The sequence below is a fragment of the Lathyrus oleraceus genome, chromosome 6 (assembly GCF_024323335.1).
Source record: "Lathyrus oleraceus cultivar Zhongwan6 chromosome 6, CAAS_Psat_ZW6_1.0, whole genome shotgun sequence".
NCBI lineage: Eukaryota > Viridiplantae > Streptophyta > Magnoliopsida > Fabales > Fabaceae > Lathyrus > Lathyrus oleraceus.
Window position 1 is genome coordinate 80,905,998 of NC_066584.1, and position 23,276 is coordinate 80,929,273.

The following is a 23,276-nucleotide window of genomic DNA, read 5'->3' on the forward strand; positions in this document are numbered from 1 at the left end:
TTAATAAAGCAAGCTTTATGCCAATAACTCACTCTTTCACCCTTGAAACTTGTCCCTAAAGACCATAAACAATCTTAAGTGATCAGAAGCAACCTTGTAGAGGCTAGAGAAACATGACAAACTCCTTGAAACTCCACAATTCATGCAAACTTCTCATTCATTCTCAACCAAAACCATAACTTCACAACTTTTGTTTCTAACCAGTTCAAATCCCCACTTTTTCCCTATAAATAGAGGGATCCATTAAGCCTCAAAACACACAATAATTACCCCTCAACACTTCATCAAACTCCCATTCCATTAGAATTTGCAAAAACACACTATTTTTGCAAGTTCACTAACCAAACTTATTTCCCACGTGTATCTTCCAAACAAACACCATAAATCATCTCTAGACACCATTTAGAGCTTGTTTAATCACTTGAACAAGTTATGTATCCTCTATTTTATCATTCGCCATTCCACTTCTTCATTTTGCAAAAACATTTGTGTCAGATAATACAAGTTATTTCTGGCCATTCTCATTGTTCAAACACTATCCTCAAGGATCAACAAGGCTGCTAGAATCTCTCTCTTATCTCTGTAGTAGCTAAGAAGGAGCATTGGACTTTCTCCAATAGGTAAGTGCACTTACACTTGAAAAATATTATGCATGCATATTTCTTGAATATTTATTTAATTAAAAATGTAGTACATAGTGTGTTTGTTGTACATTTGCTACTGTATGCATTATACCATGCTCATGCATTGGGATTTTATTGTTCGAAAATTAAAGTGCATTTCTGGTTTTTGCCTTGGCACGTTTTGTAAGTTGAGTTTTAGGATGAGATAATGATACCATTAGATTCCTTGCAAAAAATAGAGAAATTTAGGTTCTTATGATTTTTAATTTCATGCAAGAACACGAGGAAGAAGATGATGAGTTGGTGTCATTTTCCAATTTCTGGAAGCTTTTTATTATATATATTAATGTTTGTAAATGAATTAATAGATGTATCACTGCCCCAATGATTAGAGTGTGCGTGTTAAGGCTTTGAGTGTGCAAGTCTGGGGTTCGAATGCCCCTCGCCCCAAACCCATTTTTATTCATTGTTTTTTTGCCTATTTATTTTTGTTATTTTTTATAACTTCAAAGACTCATAACTTGATAATCCCTAATCCTTTTTGAGCCACTTTTTTTCTACGTATTCATAATTTTGTCTATTTTATGATGGTGAAAATAAATTCGAGAATTAATTTATTTTTCACATACTTATGCGTGTCTAAATTTGGTACCTTTTTAGGAATGTTTTAGGGTTTCAAATTACCTTCTTTGGTTGATACTTTAATTTTTCTTGATCATCATGACTTGTATGAATGTTGTGCATCATATATTAACTTTTTTTGATGTTGTTAATATGTGTCTCTTGGTTTTGACCTAATTTTGACTTACTTTAATGTATGTTTACATGTTTATGTGCTTTGAACTTTTGTTATTATGCCATGAACTTTTGTGTGCTTATTTTGAAATTGATCCATGATTCACATGTCATTCTTTCATGTCTTGTTGAACCTTTGTGTGCATGTGTTCCCTTGTGTTTGTCTTTGTTTATGTGTTTACAAATGCTTTAAACTTGTAATAACATGTCTTTGTATGACTTGTATGCTTACATGTTCAAACCTTTTGTATGATGTTGAACCTTTGATTGTGATCATATTGAACCTTAACATGCATGTCTTGAATACCTTAACTTATTTTCATGATTAAGTTTGATGTTATATCTAAACCATGTCTTACTTCATACATATACATATTCATTCATACTTATTATGACATCCATATACATGTTCATGAATTGTTATGTCATTCATCTTTGTTTCTTCATGATGATATATCCATGTCATTCATATTCATGTTAACTTTATACATCTTTGATTGACGTTGTTGTATCTTTGTTCATGTTTGCATGTTGTACATATGTGTTTACATACCATGCTTGATATTATTATGATCATGCTTCCATATTTTTGTTGATGTCATGTATGAACATCTTCTTCATTTGTTTATCTTTGTAGATGTCATGCTTGAACATCTTCTTTATCATGTGCTTATATTTTTTGATGTCATATATGAACATCTTCTTCCTTTGCTTATCTTTGTGGATGTCATGTCTGAACATCTTATTCATCCTTGTTTTTCCTTGTTGATTTCATGCTTGAATATCTTCTTTACCATTTGTTTATCTTTGTTGATGTCATGCTTGAACATCTTCTTTATCATGTGCTTATATTTGTTGATGTTATGATTGAACATCTTCTTCATTTGCTTATCTTTTGTTTATCTTTTTGCTGAAATCTAAGGGAAAGACCTCTTTATTGACATAATGTCATAGGTAGTTTAGCAATACCTAGTTCCCCTTTGACCTTGTTATAGTCATTCTCACTTTCAACTTAGATTTAAGTAAGAGTTTGTAACTCTTGTAAGTATGTTTGTTATGAACACTTACTTCCTCCTTTGGAACCTTGATCACTACCAAGTGTTCTTTCACCCTTAGTTAGGTGAACTACGGTTGCTCTGGTTCCATCCTTACAAGGATACGTAGGCACATGACCATGAAGTTTTGGCGAGCAAACTTAATAAAACCTTTAGGTCCTTCCCAATAAAACATTTCCAAACAATAGCAAAAAAACAATAACATAACACAAATACTTTCAAAAGGTTCCTATAGGATACTATAGATACCGAGGATGCTAATAACTTCCCTTAGTATAACCAATCCCCCGAAATTTATATCTCTTCGCATTGTTTTTACATTGCACAATTAGGGTTTTATTCGATCTTTTCCCTTTCCCTTGGATAAATTAAAGTTCGGTGGTGAACATTTCAATGTTTTGTGATTCAAGTGAATACAATAGCTTGATATCCGATTCTCACCGTGACACTTTTGTTTCCTTTTTTTCATGGTCTTTTCTCTTATTTTTTTCCACACTCACCTTACTTTCAGTTTCTTATGGGGCTACCCCAAACTTAGAATTAAACACAACTTAAAGAACATAACACTTTCTTTGAACAGGATAAGGAATTGTTTGGGCCGCGGTTACATTCATGTGGTGATAGATACACACAAAGGGATATAGGCTCAAATTGGGTGAACGAAGGGTAATAATTAATAAGGTTGGTTTGAAAGGCTCAGGGTTAAAAGAAAAAGACTTGCCTCAGTGTGTATACTAATGCAGTGAAATTCAAAGAGAACTTATGCAAATTATAAGTGATAGAGATATACCTGAATTATCTCTCATGATGAATCTTATGTTTGGCTTTTAATTCTCACCATGTTTGGTAAAGCTAATAAATTCCGTAATACCTCTAGTGTGATGCAGCTTCCCTCTTAAGTTGGGATGTACAAGGTTCCTCTGTTGGTCGAGCTCAAGAAAGTTGTGTCTGATCATCTTCAATAGTATCAATATTTTCGGGGGTACTTCCTTGGTCGTAATCAATCATCTGCTTTCACTAACCTCCGTCACTTACTCAAGCACTGAATTCCAGTAATTGTGTATTACTTGACAACACTTAATCAAAATAAATAATCAAAATAGTAAAAAAAAACAATAATAAAAAGAAAAAAAACAATAATAAAAAGAAACTAGTAAACCCCCCCCCCCCCCCCCCCCCAAACCTGAACTAAACATTGGCCTCAATGTTTTAGAATAAGAAAGAGAGAGTGTTGACTTACAAATCCCTCATTAGGGAGGTGGAGGAAAATGCGACATCAACGGTTGCATCATGGATTGCATTTCCTCCAGCATGGCTCCTTGTCGAACCTGCTCAACTCCTTGTCAGGTTTGCTCGACTCTCAAATCTCTGAGCTCAGCTTGCATCCACATCCATTGGTCCTGATTCATAGAGAATGATGCGGGACCTTATTGGGTTAGCTCTTGATTTCGAGGTACAAACTTTTGCTAGTAGGTGGCCTCTTCCTCCATTGTGTCACCGGTAACAAAATCATCCAAATTATGGTTGTCCTCCTCATTGGGGATGGCTCTCACATATAACTGTTATGAGTAACAGAAATCATCCCTTGGTGAATGAGGGATTCCATGTCAATCTTCATTTTACCTGCAACAGGGGTGTCAGAGGATAGATTGAGGGAATATCCGAGATGCTCTGTAATTTGGGTAATCATACCCCCCACGGAAATGCCTCATGTGGGTGCACGAGCAACTATCCCAAATAATTAGCTGCAAAGGCAGCAACATTAAGAATTTCATTATTAACCATGGCATGCAGAAAAATAACTCCCTCTGGGTGGTCACCTCGATACTATCACCCAGGCTAAAAAGAGTGTAGGTTAGGCCCTTTTGGGCGTACTGGAAGCAGGGGTTCTGAATCATCGATGCCTTGGCAGTTGTGAAATCGCACCGAGGACTACCTGTAATTTATGACCAAAAATGTTTCATCGGAAAGTCATTCGACATATCGCCTGGCCCGTAGATGGGCAGCTTAAGGATGTTTCCGAGTTCCTCAATAGTTAATTCATGATATTCATTAAAAAGGAAAAATTTGAGGGTACCAAAGTAGTACCTCACATTTCCAAGCCATTTTCTTTGCAGCTGAAAATCCAGTGTACTCAAAAATTCAAGAGTTATGTGCTTAAAAATTGGTGCTTCAAAATGCATGAACTCCAATAATCAAATAACATGAAACATTCTATCTACCTCGTCTTTTAACCCTAAATCAGTAAGAGTTCATTCACACATGTGCCTGGAGGGCGTAATTTTACATCGTGCGAGCACCGAGTACCTTTTGGCTTGCTCCTCGTCCTCGAAAACAATGTTGTGAGGGTTTGAGCTGCGGGCGCTGCGCTTTCTCGTTCTGGATGATTCTGCAACATTGGTTCTTTTTGGAGGCATCTTTGAAAAAAATGTCAATTGAAAATTTGAGTTGCAGAGAAGTTTATACCCGGAATAATATTCAGGATGGGATTTTAGGAAGGTTTAATGAATGGAGTTTTTAGTTTTTAGTGGGTTTGTGGAAAAAGTTGAGAGATTTTGGTGATGGAAACAATGGTGTTTTTGTGAAAAGTTGGAGAGAGAATGGATGAAGATTAAAGGTTTTAAAAGAGAAGATGAAGGTAATGATTTTGGGTAATGATGAGATATTATTGGTGGTTAAAGGGATATAATGAAATATGATGAAATTTGATTGGGTAATGAGTGGTTGGTGGGCCCAAGGTGAGAGAAGATAGAGGGTTTAAAAAATTATGCATTTTTACCTGCAGACTCGCTATGGACCGTAGCAGATGCTACGAGTGCCCCGTAGTGAGCTTCTGACTTTGCACCACTACCAGTATCCTGCCTGCTATGGGCGCCCGTAGTAGGACTATGTTTCAACCCAACATATTGGAGGTCATGTGCTACGGGCCGTAGTCGTTGCTACAGACGCCCGTAGTAGTTTCTTGTTTCCATTTTCTTGATTAATTTCCCAGAGGATTTGTTTTGCCTACTACGGGAACCCGTAGTAGGCCTCTAGTACTTCCTCCAGAACTTGTTTTTTCACTGCTTGTTTTTTCTATTCTGGGTACCTTTCTCTGTATCGATTCTTCTTTAATTTCATGTATCTCCTTCTGCCTCCCCGTATTGGGTTATTGTATATCATCTGACTACAAAATAAAACAAATAATGAAAACAAAAATTCATCAGTAAGTAAAAGTGTGGGTTGCCTCCCACGAAGCGTTTTGTTTAACGTCGCATGGCTCGATGGTTTACCATATTATCCATGTAGATAAACATTCTTTACCAGGCCAATTCCTTGTCCCTGAGGATAAGGCCTCTCCTTCTTTCTTTTTGCTTTTGGAATGGAACCAGGAATTTTTTCATTCGGAGTTGCTAATGGAGGTAGTGATAGTTGAGAAGGCCTTCTTGCGTCTTTTTATGATGTTGGTATGTGACTTTTCCTTTTCCCATTTATCCTGATCATGCCTACTTGATAGTGATGTTCTTTTTCTACCTCTAGCTTCCTGTTTTTAATAACATTCACGGTTATTTCATTGTCATAAACTTTTAAAGTTAATGTGCCCTGGTCCATGTCGAGATTGCATCGACTTGTCCGCATGAATGGTCGACCAAGAATGATAGATGTCTCTTCATCTTCAGGTATGTCTATGATCACAAAATCAACAGGAAAACTCAATTCCCCTATTGTCACCATCACGTCTTCTTCTATCCCATATGCATTCTTTATCGAGTGATCTGCAGACTTCAAATTTGTCCTAGTATCATTGACATTTTCAATACCCAGCATGTGGTAGATTGATAATGGCATCAGACTCAAACTAGCTCCATAATCAAATAGTACCTTTTTGAAAGTTCTCTCTTTTATAGTGCATGAGACTGTGACCTCTCTAGGATCCTTCTGTTTGTTTAGAATTCTCTTATCTAGTGATATTGCACTACATTTCTCCTTCGAGGCTACCGACCCCTCTACTATTGGTCTCTTTTCAGCTATTACCTCTTCCATGAATTTTGTGTACATGGGCATTCGCTCGAGTGCTTCAAAAAAAGGCATATGACTCTCTATCTTCTTGAACATTGTCATGAATTTCTCAAAGTCTGTCTCTCTAGGTTCCTTCTTTGTTTCTCTAAGAGGATATGGTAACTTAATCACAAGTTTAGTCTCCTTTTTATTTTTCTCTTCAGTTGGCTTTCCGGGTGGTATAACTTTTTCCTCTTTAGTAGCCTTCTTACTTTTCATCGTGACAACATTAACATTATCATGGTTTCTTGGATTTTGTACTATTTCACTTGGAAAGGAACCTGGTACTCGAGAACTTGTTATTTGTTGTACTATCTGACCCATCTGAACTTCAAGATTTTTGATGGAAGCGATCATGTTCCTGTGATTATTTCTTGTTTCCTCTTGGAAATGGGAATTTTGAGCAGCCATCTTTTCAATGGCGAGTTCCCATTCGGCCTTTTTGGGTGCCTGATGCTGATATTATTGATGTTGTTGTGGGTACAGTTGTTGTTGTTGTTGGTACTGTTGTGGTTGGTTCTGATATTGAATGGGACCTTGCTTTGGAACATTCCCTTGTTGATCTTTCCAGGAAAAATTTGGATGATTCTTCCACCCTGGATTATAAGTGTTAGAGTACAGGTTATTCTGCTTTAGAAATCTGATCTCTTCAATTTGTTGCGAAATTGCAACACAGTATACAGTCAAATGAGGTCCTGCACAAATTTCACAATTTACATTCTGGACTGGCTGAAGTTGAGCTACATGTTGGGTACCAATATTCATAGCATTTAGTTTCTTCTCCACTTCTACAGCAATTGCGTCTTCGATTGTTATTTTATTGGCTTCATGCTTCAGATCAATAGTTCCTTCAGATTTGCTTGAACATCTATCATATAACTCCAAGTTCTCATTTGCAGTTATTGCTTCAATGATCTTTTTAATACTTGTGGCTGTTGAAAAGTTTGATGAACCACCGACTATTGTATTAATCAATTGTTTAGTTTTCAATCGGAGACCATTGACAAACATTTGCATTTGCTCTGTCTGATCCAAGTTGTGTGTATGACAAGCAACAAGTATCCTCTTGAATCGTTTGTATGAATCACCAAGTGATTCTCCTTCTTTTTGTTTGAAGTTGGAAAATACTCATTTAGAAAAGCGGTTTCCATTTGTTCCCAGGTGGTAATACTCCCAACAAGTAATTAATAGAACTATTCTTTTGCATCTTCAGATAGGGTGAACGGGAACATCCGTAGCTTCTTTGTCTCTTCCGTGTGCCCCTCTATTTTGAGAGAGGTGCTCATAGTTAGAAACCTTTGTAAATTCTTGTTAGCATCTTCATTTATCTTTCCCGAAAAAGGTTTCCTCTCAAGTTGATTAATAGTGTTGGGATGCAGCTGAAGTTTTGGCACATTCACCGGTTGGTTTACAATAGTTAGCCTACCGCCCAGTTCATTTGTCATCCCATAGTCACCTAACAGTCTTTCCGGTGGTGGTAGATTTTCACCTATCGTTTTGGCCTCTCTTTCTGGCTCTTTTTCCGACTCTGAATCTGGCTCTAAATGAATGGTAGGTTGTTCTTTGTCCAATTCCAGCTTTGCTAATCTAGCTTGTCTGAGTCTTGCACACAAAGTTCTTTCGATTTCTACATTTAAAGGAAATTCATCTGAGGTCTTGCCTCACATAAAATATTAGAGACAAATTAGTTGATAAAATTCGAAAATAAATTAAATGACAAAAATAAAATTTTAGTTGCAGAGCAACAAAATTTTAATTTAACTAAATTTAAACTCTATAGTTTGGCAGTCCCCGGCAACGGTGTCAAAAACTTGATGGGAAAAATAGAAAGTATACTATTTTTCCTATATAGTAATAATGGGGAACGTTCCCCGAATGTCGATCCCAAGGACTGCTCGCAAATGTTTAGTTAGAATTGTTGTTCAATTAAACAAAAACTTGTGTTGGGAGTTTTAGATTCAAATTTATAAAAGTAATTGCACATAAAATAAATAATCTTGTAAAAGGGTTTTCAAGATAAAGTAACATGCCAGGGAAGGTGTGTAGTTTGTCCCTGTAACAACTCTGAGTCACTATTGTAACACCCTTCTAAATACCCCAAATTATTATAATTAAAATAACAATATATATATTCATCAGAGTAATTATGCCCCGAAGGGTGTCACACAATCATTTCACAAAAATTATCAACATGTCCTGTCATGCTCATTTATTTAATCAAAATAAGGTTCTTTTGCATAATTTCGCAGCGGAATAAAATCCAACATCAATGTAAAACATGTAACACAATACATGTAAATCATTCAACCACCAATATCAAATTAATTAAAACATTCCCTCCCGATGTTACATCTATCAGAGCATGACCCATAAGAACTACTCTAGACTCCAAGCATAAGCTTCTACTCAACTCATTTCTCGTTACCTGAAAAATAGGCGTAAGGGTGAGTTCCTCAATCAATATAATAAGCATTATAGAACAATATGTAATGCCAAGTAATTAACACATTAATTCACCCTAATCAGACTACGCATTCAGCAACAGCAATATTCGTTCAAATATCATACTCAACAGTAGATTCTCAACCATATTCAACATCAATAACACAACACACAATACACATATAATACTGGAATACATCCATTCATATTATATGCCATACATTCATTATGCAATGAGACTCTATGCATGCGGTACCGACTATTTGTGAACATATAGTTCAACCTCACCGTCCAAATCCAGGCACGGCTACCAAGCTCACTAGTCCCACTCATTTGAGACATAGTGACTCACTCACTAATTCCTCACCATGGGAATTAGCTACCACCCCAAATGGGCCATGAAATGCACGCTAATCACCTAGCATGCAAACATCAACAACAACAATCAAATGATATACTCACTAATTCCTCACCATGGGAATTAGCTACCACCCCAAATGGGCCACAACATGCATGCTAATCACCTAGCAATGCAACATCAACAATAATCAAGAATAGACACATGTTCACACTCTAAGCCATAATACAGTCTATTCACAAACGTATACATTCACATCATCATGTATACCATCACACATTATCAACATAATTAATCACAAAAGCACATCATATCATGCCACATAATCAACCACAGTATTAGCCCGCTCTACTAATACCTATACCACTCAAAACAACGGGAAATGATCCCTACAACATCATATCTTAGCTAAGTACATCACTCAGCCTAAACAACCAAAAACTGCACAACAACAGTTCAGGAAAATCCCAACTCTGCCCATACGCGTACTGTCCATGCCATACGCGTATTGCCCAAACTTGGCCAACTCCATACGCGTAATGCCTACTCTCTTACGCGTATTGCGCATTTCCTCGCCCAACTCATACGCGTACCACCTATCCCATACGCGTACGCTACGCGTAACAACTTCCCATTACGCGTACCAACAGAGACCAATTCACGTTCAAAATGTCATCTTTTCCACCCATACGCGTAAGGCTTCCCCCCATACGCGTACCAACATCTCATACGCGTATTGCCTAGTGCCATACGCGTATGACCAGAAACCAGAACTCTCAGATCTGCAATGGCTTTTCTGCTACGAGTTCTATTCGATCTAACCTTCCACGGTTCAATTCTTACACAAAATCACTCCTATCGTCTTATACACTTCATATCCTGTTCAATCTCACAAAATCCTAACACTATTCCATCTAATTTCTACGGATTTGCTTCGATTTATCATCCAATTCCATTCATCAATCATTTTCACAAATTCACCATACTCATCCAATTCAAAGGTAAATTAAAGGTCTATCACTACCCATGACATATTATCATATAATACCCGTTAATCAACGATAAACCCCCCTTACCTGAGTAATCCGGCAAATTCCGCAGCTTCAAGCTCCTCCTCTTCTCTTGCTCTGCCTTTTGCCCTTTCTCTCTTTCAGCCGCTTCTCTTTTTCCTTTTCACGTGAAAACCCTTTTTCCAAAAATTGGGACTTTTTATTATTCCAACTTATATATTCCAATAAATAATTATTCCCATAATTATTATTCCAAAATAATAATAATAATTCAAATATTCTAATTAAATTAATAAACATATTATTAATTTAATTTAAATAAATACATATTATTATCGGGGTGTTACAACTCCCCCCCACTAAAAGAGTTTTCGTCCTCGAAAACATACCTCAAGCGAACAACTCCGGATAAGACTCCTTCATCTGACTCTCGAGTTCCCAAGTCACATTGCCACCTGCTGGTCCTCCCCAAGCTACCTTCACTAAGGCAATCTCTTTACCCCGCAACTGCTTCAACTCTCGATCCTCGATCCGCATAGGTGATGTTTCAACAGTCAGGTTATCTCTCACCTGTACATCATCTACTTGGACAACATGCGACGGATCATGAATGTATCTCCTCAACTGAGACACATGAAAAACATCATGCAAATTCGCAAGCGACGGCGGTAAAGCGATACGATAGGCTACCTCTCCTATCCTCTCCAAAATCTGATAAGGACCAATAAATCGAGGTGTCAACTTCTTCGACTTCAAAGCTCGACCAACACCAGTTATCGGAGTAACACGAAGAAACACATGATCTCCCTCTTGGAACTCAAGTGACTTCCTCCTCTTATCATGATAACTCTTCTGACGACTCTGAGCAATTCTCATCTTCTCCTGAATCATCTTAATCTTTTCCGTAGTCTGTTGAACAATCTCCGGTCCAACCACCGCACTCTCACCGGACTCATACCAACATAGAGGTGTCCGACATCTCCTACCATACAAAGCTTCAAACGGTGCCATACCAATGCTCGAATGAAAACTATTGTTGTAGGTAAACTCAATCAAAGGCAAATAACAGTCCCAAGCACCTCCCTTCTCCAAAACACAAGCTCTCAAAAGATCCTCTAATGACTGAATCGTCCTCTCAGTCTGACCATCAGTCTGCGGATGATATGCAGAACTCAATCTCAGCTTAGTTCCCAAAGCCTTCTGCAACCCTTCCCAAAACTTCGATGTAAATCTAGGATCTCTGTCCGAAACAATGCTCGACGGAATACCATGCAAACTTACAATCTTCTCAATATACAACTCGGCTAATCTCTCTAACGGATAATCCATTCTGATCGGAATGAAATGAGCCGACTTCGTCAATCTATCCACAATCACCCAAATAGCCTCAAAATTCTTACTCGTCCTTGGCAACCCAGAAACAAAATCCATACTGATACTATCCCACTTCCACTCTGGAATAGCCAACGGTTGCATTAGCCCAGACGGCTTCTGATGCTCAATCTTTGACTTCTGACAAGTCAAACAGGAATAAACAAAACTCGCAATTTCTTTCTTCATTCCCGGCCACCAAAACAACTTTTTCAAATCATGATACATTTTCGTAGCTCCAGGATGAATACTCAAACCACTACGATGTCCTTCTTCAAGAATACTCTCCTTAAGCTCAGTAACATCCGGAATACACACCCGACTACCAAACTTCAAAACACCATTCTCATCGACTCTGAATTCACCACCTTGACCTTGATTCACTAAAGTCAACTTATCAACCAAAAGCATATCGGATTTCTGACCCTCTCTGATCTCATCCAGAATACCACTTGTTAACTTCAGCATTCCCAATTTAACACTATTGTGAGTACTCTCACACACCAAACTCAAGTCTCTAAACTGCTCAATTAAATCCAATTCCTTAACCATTAACATAGACATATGCAATGATTTCCGACTCAATGCATCAGCTACTACATTTGCTTTACCCGGATGATAATTCAAACCAAAATCATAATCTTTCAGAAATTCTAACCATCTTCTCTGTCTCATATTCAGCTCTTTCTGATCAAACAAATACTTCAAACTTTTATGGTCACTGAAAACTTCAAATCTTGATCCATACAAATAATGCCTCCACAACTTCAGAACAAATACCACAGCTGCCAACTCTAAATCATGTGTCGGATAGTTCCTCTCATGAACCCTCAGCTGTCTCGAAGCATAAGCTATAACCTGCTTATTCTGCATCAACACCCCACCTAAACCCAACAATGAAGCATCACAGTAAACCTCAAATAGTTCCGACGAATTCGGTAATATCAGAATAGGAGCAGTAGTCAACCTTCTCTTTAATTCTTGAAAACCTTCTTCACATTTCGAATCCCAAACAAACGCTTGCCCCTTTCTAGTCAACATCGTCAACGGTAACGCCAACTTAGAAAATCCCTCAATGAACTTCCTATAATAACCAGCCAACCCAAGGAAACTTCGAATCTCAGCAACAGACTTCGGAGCTTCCCACTTAGATACCGCTTCTATCTTAGAAGGATCAACAGCAACACCACCTCTTGAAATCACATGACCAAGAAAACTCACCTCTTCTAACCAAAATTCACATTTGGACAGTTTAGCGAATAACCTCTTTTCTCGGAGAACTTCTAAAACCACTCTCAAATGCTCAGCATGTTCTTCTTCAGATTTCGAATACACCAAAATGTCATCAATAAACACCACAACAAACTGATCTAGATACGGATGAAAAATCCTATTCATATACTCCATAAATACTCCAGGTGCATTAGTCACACCGAAAGGCATTACAGAATACTCATAATGTCCATACCTTGTTCTGAAAGCAGTCTTCTGAATATCTTCAGTTTTCACACGTATCTGATGATACCCAGATCTCAAATCTATCTTGCTGAACACACTTGCACCAACCAACTGATCCATCAAATCATCAATCCTCGGCAAAGGATACCGATTCTTGATCGTCACTTTATTCAGTTGCCTGTAGTCCACACACAATCTCATAGTACCTTCTTTCTTCTTAACCAACAACACTGGTGCACCCCACGGTGACACACTCGGACGAATAAATTTCTTATCCAACAGGTCTTCCAGCTGACTCTTCAATTCAGCTAACTCAACAGCAGACATACGATAAGGAGCCATCGATATCGGTCTAGTACCAAGTACCAAATCAATCGAGAACTCAACTTCACGCTCTGGTGGCAATTCGTTCACCTCTTCCGGAAACACATCAGGAAAATCACACACTACAGCTAGGTCGCCAATCACCAGTTTATCTTTAGCCTCCAAGGTTGCTAACAGCATAAACAACTCCGCCCCATCTGCTACTTCTTCATTCACCTGCCTTGCTGATAGGAACAAACTCTTTCCTTCCTCAATCTCAGGGAATATCACTGTCTTATCAAAACAGTTGATAGAAACTCGGTTAAACACCAACCAGTTCATACCCAGAATAACATCAACCTGTACCAGTGGAAGACACACAAGGTCTATCCCAAAGTCTCTACCAAAAATACTCAAGGGACAACTTAGACAAACTGAAGTAGTAGTTACTGAACCCTTCGCAGGAGTATCAATCACCATACTTCCAAACATCTCAGATATTTCTAACTTAAGCTTCACAGCACAATCCAAAGATATAAAAGAATGAGTAGCGCCTGTGTCAATAATAGCTACAAGAGGAAAGCCATTAATATAACACGTACCTCGGATCAAACGCTCATCTGCAAAAGTCTCAGAACCTGATAAAGCAAAAACCTTGCCTCCTGACTGATTCTCTTTCTTCGGCTTAGGACACTGTGGACTGATATGACCCAACTCTCCACAGTTGAAACAAGTCACAGTCTTCAACCGGCAATCTGCAGCTAAATGACCACCTTTTCCACATTTGAAACACTTCTTCTCGTTACTGGTACACTCATGGATACGATGTCCAGCCTGACCACATCTGTAACACTTAGCAGGAGCACTAGAGTCTCCCCCACTAGGCCTCTTCATCCCACTCTGTCTCTGAAAACCCTTGCCAGCTGCATACGGTTTTCCACGATCAGTCTGATTCTTGCCTTTCCTATCAACTCTCTGCTGATAGCTCTCAGCTCTAGCCTTGGAATCCTGTTCGAAAATCCTGCAACAGTCAACTAAATCAGAAAACACTCTAATCCTCTGATATCCAATCGCCTGCTTGATCTCGGGACGCAACCCGTTCTCAAACTTCACACACTTGGAAAATTCCCCAGCAGCCTCAGCATAGGGAGTATAATACTTTGACAGCTCTGTGAACTTAGCAGCATACTCAGTTACAGACCTGTTACCCTGTTTCAATTCCAAAAACTCTATCTCCTTCTTTCCTCTGACATCCTCGGGAAAATACTTCCTCAGGAATCTCTCTCTGAACACCGCCCAGGAAATCTCAGCATTTCCAGCAGTTTCCAACTCAGTGCGGGTAGCAACCCACCAATCATCAGCTTCTTCTGACAGCATATGTGTACCGAACCTGACCTTCTGATTCTCAGTACACTCAGTTACTCTAAAGATCCTCTCTATCTCCTTCAACCACTTCTGAGCACCATCTGGATCGTATGCTCCTTTGAACATTGGAGGATTGTTCTTCTGGAACTCACTCAGTTGACGAGCAGCTCCCATTCCCACAACATTCGGATTTCCTCCAAGTACTCCAGCTAGCATACCCAGAGCCTCAGCAATTGCAGCATCATCTCTACCTCTTCCAGCCATCTCTATTCTGAAAACCCAACAAGCTAAAACAATAAGTACTGATAGGGTTACACAACACCTATACCGTACAGGGGAAACAGAAAATTTACGACTCGACTCGACCGACTATGCTCTGATACCACTAATGTAACACCCTTCTAAATACCCCAAATTATTATAATTAAAATAACAATATATATATTCATCAGAGTAATTATGCCCCGAAGGGTGTCACACAATCATTTCACAAAAATTATCAACATGTCCTGTCATGCTCATTTATTTAATCAAAATAAGGTTCTTTTGCATAATTTCGCAGCGGAATAAAATCCAACATCAATGTAAAACATGTAACACAATACATGTAAATCATTCAACCACCAATATCAAATTAATTAAAACATTCCCTCCCGATGTTACATCTATCAGAGCATGACCCATAAGAACTACTCTAGACTCCAAGCATAAGCTTCTACTCAACTCATTTCTCGCTACCTGAAAAATAGGCGTAAGGGTGAGTTCCTCAATCAATATAATAAGCATTATAGAACAATATGTAATGCCAAGTAATTAACACATTAATTCACCCTAATCAGACTACGCATTCAGCAACAGCAATATTCGTTCAAATATCATACTCAACAGTAGATTCTCAACCATATTCAACATCAATAACACAACACACAATACACATATAATACTGGAATACATCCATTCATATTATATGCCATACATTCATTATGCAATGAGACTCTATGCATGCGGTACCGACTATTTGTGAACATATAGTTCAACCTCACCGTCCAAATCCAGGCACGGCTACCAAGCTCACTAGTCCCACTCATTTGAGACATAGTGACTCACTCACTAATTCCTCACCATGGGAATTAGCTACCACCCCAAATGGGCCATGAAATGCACGCTAATCACCTAGCATGCAAACATCAACAACAACAATCAAATGATATACTCACTAATTCCTCACCATGGGAATTAGCTACCACCCCAAATGGGCCACAACATGCATGCTAATCACCTAGCAATGCAACATCAACAATAATCAAGAATAGACACATGTTCACACTCTAAGCCATAATACAGTCTATTCACAAACGTATACATTCACATCATCATGTATACCATCACACATTATCAACATAATTAATCACAAAAGCACATCATATCATGCCACATAATCAACCACAGTATTAGCCCGCTCTACTAATACCTATACCACTCAAAACAACGGGAAATGATCCCTACAACATCATATCTTAGCTAAGTACATCACTCAGCCTAAACAACCAAAAACTGCACAACAACAGTTCAGGAAAATCCCAACTCTGCCCATACGCGTACTGTCCATGCCATACGCGTATTGCCCAAACTTGGCCAACTCCATACGCGTAATGCCTACTCTCTTACGCGTATTGCGCATTTCCTCGCCCAACTCATACGCGTACCACCTATCCCATACGCGTACGCTACGCGTAACAACTTCCCATTACGCGTACCAACAGAGACCAATTCACGTTCAAAATGTCATCTTTTCCACCCATACGCGTAAGGCTTCCCCCCATACGCGTACCAACATCTCATACGCGTATTGCCTAGTGCCATACGCGTATGACCAGAAACCAGAACTCTCAGATCTGCAATGGCTTTTCTGCTACGAGTTCTATTCGATCTAACCTTCCACGGTTCAATTCTTACACAAAATCACTCCTATCGTCTTATACACTTCATATCCTGTTCAATCTCACAAAATCCTAACACTATTCCATCTAATTTCTACGGATTTGCTTCGATTTATCATCCAATTCCATTCATCAATCATTTTCACAAATTCACCATACTCATCCAATTCAAAGGTAAATTAAAGGTCTATCACTACCCATGACATATTATCATATAATACCCGTTAATCAACGATAAACCCCCCTTACCTGAGTAATCCGGCAAATTCCGCAGCTTCAAGCTCCTCCTCTTCTCTTGCTCTGCCTTTTGCCCTTTCTCTCTTTCAGCCGCTTCTCTTTTTCCTTTTCACGTGAAAACCCTTTTTCCAAAAATTGGGACTTTTTATTATTCCAACTTATATATTCCAATAAATAATTATTCCCATAATTATTATTCCAAAATAATAATAATAATTCAAATATTCTAATTAAATTAATAAACATATTATTAATTTAATTTAAATAAATACATATTATTATCAGGGTGTTACAACTATTGCATCAACAAATATCAATTAATTACTACTAGTTCTCAAGGGTATTTTTTCTCAAGGCCTTGGTGAGAAAACCTTTAATCATTCAGCCCTAATCTCTATGTCCATAGAAAATTTCTGGTGAAATTAAGCCTTAATATATCGAGAATAATCTGGTTCATACATGGTATCCCTTGTCCTAGGTGATATCTACTGCAGAATAATCTTATGAAAGCATTATCAATGGTGGTCCAGCCTAATTGATAAGCATACAACAATCTCAAAAATTGTTCCAAAAGAGAAAGCATTAAACACATCAAAAGATTATAGTAATTCTGAAAAACAACATTGTCATTGCAAATGTAAACTCAAAGTCATTACAGATTCAAATCAGGGACAACCCTTATTATTTGGGGGTTTAGCTACTCATAATATTCAATAAAATCAAAATATAAAACGGAGACATTACAAATATTCAGATGAACCTTGATCTTCAATTGCTTCCGCTCATGAAAGATCGCGTTTCTCCCAAAACCTTGATTTCTCTAATTTTGAATTGTCTCCATTCTTGTTCTATCCCAAGGTCCCTTTCTTCTCTGAAAATTTTCCCTCTTATAGAAAAGTCCTTCTTTCTTCAAACAGATCCACAAAAGTCCATCACATCAGTCTTACAATTGACCAAACTTCCCCTCACTTAAGAATGATGTAGAAAAGTCAAAATTAGACTTTTTCCATGCATGCATGCTCCGGTCCGTAGCCTATGCTACGGGTGGCCGTAGCAGGACACTGTTTTAGAAGTCTGGTGTCAGATCCCCTTCTACGAATCGTAGAAGGTGCTACAGGTGGCCGTAGTAGACCACTGTTTCAGTGGATGGTTGCTCCTTGTGCCAGGCCCTCTACTACGACCCGTAGCAGGTGCTACAGGTGGCCGTAGCAGGCCAACTAAAATATGCAAATCTCTTCCTAATTTTGTTTGCTTCTCCTTAGTTTCTACCTTCGATCCTGCTTGAGTACCTACTTGAACCTGAAATGCAGAAAATGCACACACCCAAAGCATAAAATGCGACAGAAAATAGAAATTACAGTAATAATGATGAAACGGTAAAATCAGCTATTTGTTAAAAACATAGACTCAACAGAACATTATTTCAGACAAAGTAATACAAGTTACAAGGATTTTCGCCGAATAAGTGACAAAATACATAGCATAAAACGGTGTCTGATCAACAAGAAAGTGTGGCTCTCAGCATTGCAAAAGCAAAATATATTGTCGTTGGTAGTTGTTGTGCTCAAATACTTTGGTTACAAAAACAACCACATGTCGTTGGTAGTTGTTGTGCAAAATATATATCACACTCTCTCTCACACACACACATACATACATATATATATATATATATATATATATATATATATATATATAATATATATATATATATATATATATATATATATATATATATATATATATATATATATATATATATATATATATATGTTTTGAAGCCTCTCTTATTTGATATAATACCGGAAAACATTTTATACGCATACCTAATTTAATACTAACTTGTTTAATCAACTATGAGTGACTTTTATACTAGTTAATTGATTATCACATTAGGTTAGTCAATTAACTCATTTTGATATTTCAAAATTAATTAAGAAAGCCTTTAATCCATTAATGATGGCGTAATTCAAAAGTATTTTCATATTTGACTTGTCTAATCGATTAACAACTAGAGTTAATTAATTAGAATGTTCAAAATGGATCATTTCCTTTTTGAGATAATTCTTATCTTATCAAGATTAGCCTGTGAAAATATATGTTTGATCATTTAGATCAGCTAGTTAAAATATTTATTTGGTTAGTCAGCTTAGCCTATCAAAAGCTCTGTTTCGTTTGAGGACCAACCTGTGTAAAATATTTTATTTGTTGTAAGTAGGTTCATATGCATATGTTTAAAAGCTCAAGACTTATTATCAGTGATACTGTCAAGAGAAAACTCTTTGGAACATGAATATGCAAAGTGGCAAGCTGAACCTTTATAAATCTCTGGTGCAACATCTCTAACTCGATCTCTTTACTTTTTATCATTTATTTTTATTTCCTCTCTAATTCATTCTTATCCTTCTTATCCATTATTTTATCTATGTTGGACTAATATAAACGGATTTCTAATAAACAGTTTTTAAAATATTTACGATTTCTAAATATCACAATTCACCCTTCTCTTGTGTTTGGAGTCACTTATCAATAAAACCACAAGTGATGAGGGAAGGAAAACATATTTTAAGTCTGTCAGAAATCAAAATTGCATAAAGTAAAAAAGCAGCAGAAAAGTTGATGGAGGACACCAGAGTCGTAAGTATCGGGCTTGGTAATTTTAGTTCAGGAATTAGTTTGTTAATGGATCATGTTTTGAACTTGTTATGAATCTGTTTGGTTTCAACATTTATAAATAATTATCTTTATCATTTATCTCTTTACAATCTTCTGAAGTTCATAACTGATGATAAAGATAAGAGTTGGGAATCATATTGAAAACTTAGAGAGACAATGGTACAAATTTATATGACTGTGCTCTTTGAATTTGAGAAATATTTTGAGGTCTCTAAGAGAACTAAAAAAACATTTATAAATACTTTATGTTTGTGTGGTTCATATATAGAGTTTTGAAGAATTTGGGAAATATTTGGGTAGAAAATAAGGTTGTTCTTGGAAATCTGAGTAACTTTTTCTTGTAATTCTTTTGTTATCTCTTGTAACAATTCCTGAAAGTATGTTAAATTGGATAATTGTTCTCTCCTCCAGAATAGATCAATTTGATCAAATTGGATAAATAAGTTTCCTTGTCTTTTATCTTCATTTTTCTTGTTTTGGATTTGCTTATATTATTTAGAGGATTGTTTGAGATCATTTATATTGATTTTCATTGTTATTTTTTCCATATATTTTCACTCTAGATGAATTTAATATTAAAGTTAAATTTCAACAAAAGTTTTTGTGTTTGAAACTATTAACAAATTCACTATTATTGTTACAATTTTCTCAACATATTGATTTGTGTTTGAGATGTCGTAAAATACAAAGTCAATTTAATTTAATGACTTGAGTGTGTTTAGTCACTTAAAAAAAAGAGGAACTCCTTCATATCCCATAAGAAATAATGTAACTTTGATCTTTTATTAAAATACATCAAATTATCATTGTGATTAGGACTGAAATACAATAACAAAGTTTACTTAAGGTGTTAACAAATTATGAGTGAGCACATCCTTTAATTGTATGAGAGTGTTGATGTTTTTCAAGTAATTCAAGTGTTATAACTAGTTAATGCATGTAGGTAACCAGTTACAGAAAGGCATGAGGTTCAATCAAGTAGCAGAAATATGGAGTTTTCGCATATGTAATCGATTAACCATTTTGGTGTAACCGGTTACCACTGAAGCTGATTTAATTCCAATTTAATTCAGTGTTAGGTGTAACTGATTGCCCACTTTGGTGTAACCCGTTATAAGCATAATATTTTATTTTTTCTATTATTTTACTAGGTCAATTCAGTTCCCAATTGTATCTCATATATAAGTGTTTATGATGCACACCCATCCTTGGTTAATGCAATAATAATCTCTCACCCTCAATTCTCTCTCTCTCTCTCTCAATTCTCCTCTTTCACTCTTCATATCCAAAGTTTATCTACCATTGTTCACCAATCTTGTGGTGTCTTGTTCCAATATTTATCATCAAGAGCCTGGTTCAAATCCACAAACACCGAGTGTGCAATATGAATTATGTTTCAAATGAAAGAATCCATGCAAACCTACTTATCCTTTATGCGAAGAATTACGAAAAATGGTGCAAGAAAATGGAGGTGTTGTTTGGCTACTAAGATGTTATTGAAGTAATCAAGAATGGTATTAGTCCTCTTGTTCATAATGCAACAGATACGCAACAAGCAACACATAAGGAAGATAAGAAGAAAGACTTTAAAGCATTGTTCTTGATTCATCGATGTGTTGATGGTGACAACTTTGTGAAAGTTAGTGATTGTGAATCATCAAAGCAAGCGTGGGATATCTTAGAGAAGGCCTACGTAGGGGATGACAGGGCAAAGGTGGTGAGGTTACAAACTCACAAACGTCAGCTTGAAGTGTTTAAGAAGTTCAAGCCCATGGTTGGGAGGAAAAATGATCAAAAACTAAAAGTGCTCAAAATGAACGGTGGAGGTGAATATGTCTCAAATGACTTTGGGAAGTTTTGTGATCAAGAAGGGATTGTACATGAGGTAGTACCACTCTATACACTGCAGCAAAACGGTGTGGCTGAAAGGAATAATTGATCGATCATGAAGATGATGAGAAGCATGTTGAAAGGGAAGATCTTGTCGAATGAGTTATGGGGATAAGCAGTATCCACAACTGCCTATTTGTTGAATAGGTGCCCTACAAAGAAGTTTGAAAATGTAACATCGGAGGAAGCATGGTCGGGATTCAAACCGAATCTGAACCATTTGAGAGTCTTTGGTTCTATTGCATACCGACATGTTCCGGGTCAACTTAGAAGAAGTTGGATGACAAGGGAGAAGTGATGATACTTGTTGGATATCACTCTACCGATGGTTACAAACTGTTTGATCTTGTAAACAGCAGGATCGTGATCATTCGGGACATTGTAATCGATGAATTGAAGCAAGTGCAGTAGGGTCTAACTGATTACCAGCAGACGTTAACCAGTTACATGCAGACTGTAACCAGTTACCAGAAAGTTGTAACTGGTTACAACTTCGAAATTTCCAATTCTGAGGAAAGTGGAAGACCAGAGCAGCATGTAGTCGAAGCCCAAAATGAAGAAAATGTCAGAAGGTCAACAAGGCAAAGGGGTTTTCCTCATAGGCTTTGAGATTGTGAGTTGTTCTGAGACAACGAAGTCAATGATGATGTTGATTTCGTCCATTTTACACTTATGGCCGAATCCGAACCCGTTAATATGGAAGAGACCTTGAGTGATCCAAAGTGGATTTGTGTTATGAAGGAGGAGCTAGAATCCATTGAGAAGAACAATACTTGGGAGTTAGTTGATCTACCAAAAGGAAAGAAGCCAATTGGTGTGAAGTGGGTGTTCAAAGTGAAAGTAAATCATAAGGGTGAGATAATCAAGCATAAGGCTTGATTGGTTGCTAAAGTATTTTTACAAAAAGAAGGCATAGACTTTGAGGAGGTTTTTGCATCGGTTGCTAGGATTGAAACCATTAGGCTTGTTGTTGGTATTACTAATAACCAAAATTGGCCTATCTACCAAATGGACGTTAAATTTGTGTTTTTTAATGGACCGCTTGAAGAGAAAGTATGTGTAGGACAACTCCCTGGTTTTGTTGTGAGAGACCAAGAGTTGAAGTTCTACAAGTTAAAGAAAGCATTATATGGTTTGAAGCAAGCTCCAAGAGCTTGGAATAAAAGAATTGATGGTTTCCTAAAGGATGTTGGCTTCAAGAAGTGTGTATCCTAGCACATAGTGTATGTGAAGACGAATACGAGTAAATGAGTAATTATCCTTTGTCTATATGTAGACAACTTATTGATCACGATCAACAACGAAAAGTATATTTCAAAGTTCAAGAGTGAACCTATGGAAGAATACGAGATGACTGACCTTGGCCTCATGACATACTTCCTTGGAATTGAGTTCTACAAGTCCAAAATGCACCAAAGAAGGTATACTCTTAAGATATTGAAGAAGTTTGAAATGGAGCATTGCAATGCTACCATTTCTACAGTTGAACCAAGGTTGCACTTGTCTAAGAATGAGGATGAGCAAGATGTTGATCCAACTCAATATAGGAGGTTGATTGGATCCTTGCGTTACGTGTGCAATATGCAATCGAATTTGGCATTTAATGACGATATTGTGAGTAGATTCATGGGGAGATCGAAGGTGTCTCACTTGGCAGCAGTCAAGAGGATCCTACGCTATGTCAAAGGTTTTGTTGGCTGCATAATTCTCTTTCC

At 37.2% G+C, this 23,276-nt stretch overlaps 1 protein-coding gene across 1 annotated transcript; it reads right to left on the reverse strand.

The window, feature by feature from the left end:
• Positions 1–5,908: 5,908 nt before the first annotated feature.
• On the reverse strand, positions 5,909–6,922 carry LOC127094118 (uncharacterized). The gene has a single exon (XM_051032984.1). It carries the CDS (start codon positions 6,920–6,922, stop codon positions 5,909–5,911), a length of 1,014 nt encoding a protein of 337 aa, XP_050888941.1.
• Between the last annotated feature and the right edge of the window lie 16,354 nt (positions 6,923–23,276).

Excerpts from the sequence above, each read along its gene's own strand:
- LOC127094118 (XM_051032984.1), bottom strand. The coding sequence starts at position 6,922 with ATGGCTGCTCAAAATTCCCATTTCCAAGAGGAAACAAGAAATAATCAC.